This window comes from Charadrius vociferus, unplaced genomic scaffold (assembly GCF_000708025.1).
Source record: "Charadrius vociferus isolate BGI_N301 unplaced genomic scaffold, ASM70802v2 scaffold711, whole genome shotgun sequence".
NCBI classification, from domain to species: domain Eukaryota; kingdom Metazoa; phylum Chordata; class Aves; order Charadriiformes; family Charadriidae; genus Charadrius; species Charadrius vociferus.
This window is the reverse complement of record NW_009646852.1, coordinates 604,723-611,603: the sequence shown is the minus strand read 5'-3', so window position 1 is coordinate 611,603 and position 6,881 is coordinate 604,723. Positions and strand designations below refer to the sequence as shown.

Below are 6,881 nucleotides of genomic sequence, written 5' to 3'. Positions count from 1 at the left end.
TGCCTTGCCAGTAATTAGACAAATGCAGCAGTGCTTATGGCATCAAAAACTCCACGGCTGGTAAAAGCAATTGCTATCATAATGCATCCCTAAATTTAATAGTAGTGGTGTAAAATGAACAAGCAACTCTATATTTCAGGAGGTAATGGCTTTAACTATCAAAATGGCTAGTATTTTCCTTGATTGGCTGCTTTGACTCCTTATTTGTGTTTGGAGAAACAGAATCAATTTATTATAATAATTGTATTTAATGAATAACAAGGCAAGCAGAAACATGAAACTCCTATCAAGTGTCACCAAGTTCCTATTCACCTTGGATTGCAAGTTTTTCCTTTTATCCCCTTTACAGACAAAAACCGAACATACAAAACCTTTTCTTTCCCTGCCAGTGTTACACTTGAAGTTCTCATTTCCTTTTCTGCTTCCCTTGCAAAATTGCTTGCTTTGTATTGTGCCTGGAGTGTGGCTGTGCATGGAGAAAGTAGTCTGATTAATTGGAAAGAAACTTTCTGTTACTGGAAAAACTTAGACGTCGGTGTAGAAAATTGATCATAATTTACTTTCTTGATCCATAGTGCCTTTTTCTTGCTACTATGACATCTGTAAAGCTTCTCCCAAGGAAAAGAGTCATCAGCAGTTTGTTTTCTCTTAAATATGTCTCAGTCTTTAAGGCTAGGTGCGGTTGTGTTGATGCCATTTGGCTAAGCCTTGAAAGTTCCTGTAATCTGTGCCATCCTGTCTCATACAGTCCCATCTCATAGTTGTCCTTTCTCTGCAGTGCTCTATGCCCAGATCTCTGTGGCTGGGCTGCTCCAGCCTGGCGGACAGCATGCCCTCGCTGCGATGCCTGTATAACCCAGGGACTGGCGCACTCCCAGCTTTCCAGGTACTTTCTGTCTCTCCCCACTCCTTTTCTCTCCATCTGTGTACGTGTGCATCTCCTTTACTTCCTTGCTTGCTTTACCTCCATTTATTCTGCCTCGTACTGTATGCCTCTCCTATGTCGTTCAGATCTCCTCTGGTATTTAAACCCTTCTTGTGTAGATTCAGGGCAGCGCAGTATCGGGGCATTTCCATTACCCTGATGTAATACAATTATTTTGTCTAAATTGGCTTGATACCATCGTCTTTTCCATTCGCTTTCAATTGTGTCAAAAATATACCACTTAATTATATTTGGCAAACTGTATCCATCACACAGTCTCCAATCTGGCTATTCATGCAGTGATTCCCCTCCTATCTACAGTTTCTGTATGCCACTTAGAGGACTGAGGGGGTGGGTTCATTGCCATAGTGATAATTGATGCCAGCGTCTGTTTACTTCAGGTTTGTTAGCAGTAGTCTGGACATTTTGACTACAGAAAACTATTGTACAAGCAAGCTGTCAATCAAAAGGCAAATAAAGGAAACCCGTTTTTTCTTTGGTCTCTGAATTTGTTAGATTCAAGACAGCTTTCTGCCAAACAGGTTTGTTCAGATGCTTTGGGTGACCAGTGAATCTTACAAAACGCAGCCGCTCAGCTGTGGGTAGAGAGTGAGGCAGCTATTGGGTGAGCATCTAGAAACCTAGACAAGGCTCTCGAGATCATCGCAAGCGTTTTATGATGACGTGGATATAACCAGGATAGCAGCAGAGACTGGACTGTAAAGATGTTATATTCACGTTGGATACTCTGTCTTTGAGATGTTCTGTGTGAACTGTAGTGACTGAGGGACCTCAGGAGTATCCCTGTAGATTGCATGGTCGTTGGAGCTTGTGGTATCAGGAACGTTTGCTTCAAGGCTTATGCTGCTGGATTACGCTGCTGCTGACCTAACCTGCCGCAGAGTTTTATTCACCAGCGTCATGCAAAACAGACATAATGGATAAGCTAGAATCTTTCTGAAACTTTCAATCATTTTGGTGAAAGTTCATTACCTGCCTCTAAAGCTCAGCATGCAAGGATTATTTTGAATTTGGCTTCTTGCTCCCAGGGCTAGGAGAGTACTGTGGAAATAATCCTTACAGTCTCAGGGGAGGCTTAAGTGTCTTGCATCATTTTGCTGCAACTGTTTTTGCTGACCCAGCAGTAGCGCTGATGGACTCTGGAAGGTGTCCTGCCAGGCCTCCTTTGCTGAAGCAAGCTTTTAGCGGAGCTTTCTGTGGGGGAGGGGGAAGACGACTTTTTATTAGTCTAAGAGGACTCTGGAGACAACAGGCAGAATTTAGACTTCTACTTCTAATCCTGATTTGCATAATTTGACTAAATCGGATGGGCCTCGTTTTTGGGCTTTCTGCTGTTGAATAAATCTCAGATCTCTTTAAGCTCAGGTTTTAGAGAACCTTAGTGGTATACGGAAAGCAATATATAAACCCAAATTGGGATTCCTTTCTTTCTACTTGAATTATTTTTGATTACTCAGAATAAGCATATATTACAAAGCGGAAAGGAAATTACCCTCTTTTAGCTCAAGATGTTCTTGTTAATGATAGATATGAACAATAACTTTTCTGCTAATGCAGTGTATTGATATTTTGGGGTCAAATGAGTCAGCTGCATGACCGTTCACTGCGTACTGCCTTCTTGGAAGAGCAGTAGGACTTTGACATTTGCATTCCTGTGATTTTGAGAGACATTTCCATCTGTATTTAGTGACTACAAGAACTGGGGAAATCTGCCCCACTTGCCATCTAAAATGGTATACTGGTGCTCTTCACAGCACTGACTCCTGTGTTGAGAACACTTTTAGTGCCCACTGAAAGAGAAACTAAATTGCCAGCAAGAGCTTCTGCAGCAATGAGTCATCCATATTTCAGTCATTTTTTTTCGATGGGCTTTGATGCCCATTAACTTGCATGGTTTGAAGAAAATTCCCCTCTATGAGGCATGGCTTGTGCATTTTCCAGTGCAGAAGTCTACATGGGAGTGGTTTGGAGGCTGGTTGAAGCTGTGATATTGCAATATTTCATCATTCTTTAATGCTTTTTTTGGTATCGAATCTTCAGGAAAGCATTAAAGACTTTCTTGTAGCCCAGCAAATTTTCTCATATTAAGTTATTTTCTTTTTTCCGTAGCAAGCTTGAAGTAACTGGAGAAGCATATCAATGTTCTTTGCTTGTGGCAAAAGAGAAGATGCCATCTGGAAGGCTACTTAGTCACTGCTGAATTTGTCTAGTTATTTACATGCTTACTTTCAGATGCTCAGACAGAAATGTGCAAAGAGGCTCTTTTTGAACAGCTCAGTTAAAGCCCTGCTGACTCCTCATGGGAAACATTGGCAGATAGTCGATTTAGCGATGATTCTGTTAATACGTCAGATAACTTCATTTTTCTTCTTTGTGTGTTTTTATTATTGGAGACACTTGTGTGAAAACAGGATCTTCTGGTTCCTCAGCTCTGTTTGGCAATCCTCCCACAGTGGGAAAGGTTTTAAGGCTAAACCCAGGAATGGGAGAATAAGAAGCGAGAAACAGTTCTTAACATCTTTTGTCTGAAAGGGCTTTGCAACTGATAGTCTATTGTGTCACTGAATTTCATAGAGATCGTGGTGGAAGATGGCAGCAAATTGGAACATGAACTCCTATGAGGCGCTGGAGGAAGGAATCAAAGAGGATATTTTAACAAGAGAAAAAGGCCAGCCCTTCCATTTTCAGTGTCTTGGTGACAAATTTTACTGCACTGTTATTCTGCAAAGCAACTGAAAACTAGGTTGCATGTAGATTCTCTTAAAAATAATAATTAAAAGGAAGTTATGTAGAGTATATTCTCTTTGCTAGAAATCCGTGCTTTGGAAGTTTCCAGATGTGCCAACAGGTGTCTGTTTTCATGATGTTTTTCATTTGAAGATAATTACTTTTCCTTTTAAAATATTTTCCATGCATGCTCACAAGGCTCAGTTTATGTTGCTTTTAATAGTCTCAGTTCCCTGAAAATTCTGATTTACAATTACACCCATGAAGTATGCCAAAGAAGTGATTGCATTAATCCTTCCAGGTTTGCAGAATACCATAGTATTTCCTTGAATTTATGTCTGTAAGCTCCTGTATAAATGAGGAGACTTAAGGAGCAATTTAAAAGTCTTGCCAAAGGTTATTTATCAGGGTGATCACAGAGAACAGTCCAGCTCTTCCTTTTTACCTAATTGACAACACTCACAAAGATCAGCTCCAGCTTAGATTGTAAACTTTTTGGAACAAGAGTCATGCTTTTACTTCTTTGGAGCATGGACACCATTGAAAAGGTGAAGGGTTTCCTTGTCAGCTTTAGTTTGCAAGCTCTGAAACTATTTCTGTAACAGGCTCTAGCAGTCAAAGAGGAGGATTAACTTCTGTGGTGGAGGTAGCAGCATCTTGTTGAATGCAGAAGTGTCTCTCTGGAATTCCAGAAATTCACATTTTCCTTTACCTGAAGTGAAGGTCTTGGAACATCAAGAACTGCACATCGGGATTTGTCAGATGAAGGGGACTACCTTCTGCTTGGTTTTGCAGAAGCAAGGTGTGTGTCTTCCTTGGTCTTGGCAGAAAGCTCTGTCGTGGTTGAGGAAAGCACGGGCATACTGTGCTAGGCAAATTGAAGTAAACTGGAGCACACCTGAGGCTGTGCAGCTTGGATGTGATGTACACTGCTCCTTCCTTTGGACTGAGATCACTCTTGGAGAAAGGTGCGAGTAGGAAAGATGTAAAAGGTCTCTAGTGGTGGAAGCCTGTTGCACCCATGAGGAAGAGATGAACTCATTTCTCAAATTATTTTTACGTCTTTTTTTTTCTAATGTTTGTATTTTCCTGTGAGGAAGTGGCATATTTGTTAAAGAAGTATTGTCAGTAAATTATTAGAAACAGCTGTCTCTGAAAATTTCCTTCAGCCTGTTCATGCATTTTTGCCTTAAAAGTTAAAAGCATTTGAAGGAAATTGTTTGGCTTTGGAGCAAACGTTTGCTGGTGTGCATAGTTCTGTCTCTAACTGGGGGAGAGATGGGGTGTCCGGTCAATAGACTCCATCAGTGTGGAAACGTGGCCACCCTTGACCAAGCCTGCTTTGTATTCCCCCCTCGCGCTCTCCCAGCGGCCGTGTGAAATCTGCCCGCGGGCTGTTTACGGTGCGCCTCTAGAACAGAATCATAATTTTGGTGACTAATAGCCAGAGCATGTGGCTCCAGCACCCCCCGGCTGGCGGCAGGCTCTCCCCTGGTTATGAATGTAGTTAGGTGGCCCCCAACTGTTTACAAGACAGCAGAGGTGAGATCTTTGATTGACAAGTCAGAAATGCATTAGATCATTCCCTCTGCCAGTCTCTGGTTCATGCTGTTAAAAATGTCAGCCTCTCCAAGTTTGAATGGCAGCCCGAGGGCCTCAGAAGCTTTTTGTTTTCTGAGATGGAAACACAAATTGGATGTGTGCCTGAGCGCTTCATCCTGGGCTGTAATTTCATCTTTTAGCTAAGAACCACAAGGTACATGAGCAAAGCACCCTGTAAACAATAATACCAGGGAAAAAAATAAACAAGGTCGTGTTTCTGGTACGTTGATCCACCGGTGTCCTGACCTCTATCACGTTGAACATCTCCACTCTGATTGCTGTTCCCTTTGGCATTACAATGAGAGGAGAGAGACTGACACGGGAGGCAAAGATTTAAAGTTTGCAGTGTTGTTGCACATTCCTTGTATTGGCTATGAAATATTGAACTGCCACAGTGTGACACCTGGTTTTTTAAGCAAAGTTTCTTGTTGGAGGTGTTCGGCAGCAGTTTCTCGCGTTCCTCCTCATCTTACCGCCTGGCAGGAGCAATTATGAAGGCATGAGAGGGGATACGAGAAGGAGTAGAACTGAAGCCAAATTAATTGCATAGTTTTTGCACGACTCCAGCCCCTATCTGTGGTTCAGGCTTTTGGGAGCTTTGGTGTAGGAGGACCAAGAGAGTTATCCTAACCAGGGTTTTTTTAAAAAATATAGTAAATGCCCAGTGACTACAGAACAGCTTTGTTAAATATATTTAGGGTATATCCCCCTTAAATCTGATGGCTTTGTCTGGCTGGTGGCATAACCTGTGCTGTTAAGCTGGTGATGCTGGGAAGCACACCAAACCCTGACAGCTCCTGGGTTGTGCTGCAAGATCTCAGCTCTCAGGTAGCAGCAGTGATGAGAGACACTTCCCTCCTTTCAGGTGGCAAAGAAATCCTTCTCTGCGGGTCAGCGGACACGGTTTGGGGTTTTTTGGTTCATTGCAATTTAGCAATTAGAAATTGGCATTTATTCTCCACGTGTGTTGTTTGTAAAATGTTGCACGCGCTTTCGTTAATTCGTCAGTCTGAGTATCAAAGTGTGGCAGTGTCTGTCACTGAGAAATACTGCCCCAGTATGCCCAGCGTGACGATGAATTTAAACTGCATCGTAGCTAAAAAGCCTCCCCTCCTTCAGCCTCTGCGTTAATGATCTCGTTACTATGAAACGCGCTCTTCCTGGGACGGGGAGGGCAAGGTCTTTAGCACACCGGCATCAGTTTGGCTGATTAGTTTAAGAAATGAAACAAAACTCATCCGAGTTTCCTTTCCACCCTTGTTAGAAGCCAGAAAGGTGTATAAAGCCGTGGTGACAAATGGCATATGCCAGCGCCGCGGTGAAGGCGTACAGGTATTTTTAAAGCTAGCTCGGGTTCCTCAGGATGGCGAACATCTGCTTGGAGGTATTGTGGAGCTCCACAATGCACTAATTGAATTACTCTTTTCTGGAGTTGCAGACTGCACTAATTGAATTAGAATCAGGCTGGGGGTGTGCGCGCACACGGCACCGCGCATGTGTGCGGGAGCGGAGCGGGGCGCGGGGGCCCGACCATGCCATGCCGCGGACTGTGCTGCGCTCTCACGGCCCCGCCGGGTACTGCAGGGGCGGCCGGGGCTGGCGGGGG

The 6,881-nt window shown here is 43.2% G+C and overlaps 1 protein-coding gene across 1 annotated transcript in view; it reads left to right on the top strand.

Annotated features, from left to right (window-relative positions):
• Positions 1-778: 778 nt before the first annotated feature.
• BTRC (beta-transducin repeat containing E3 ubiquitin protein ligase) overlaps positions 779-6,881 on the top strand; it is an 89,045-nt gene continuing 82,942 nt past the window's right edge. Inside the window, exon 1 of the mRNA XM_009894243.1 lies at positions 779-886. Within this exon, the coding sequence (XP_009892545.1) occupies positions 785-886 (102 nt within the window). The 5' untranslated portion in view covers positions 779-784. The remainder of the gene's footprint in view (positions 887-6,881) is intronic.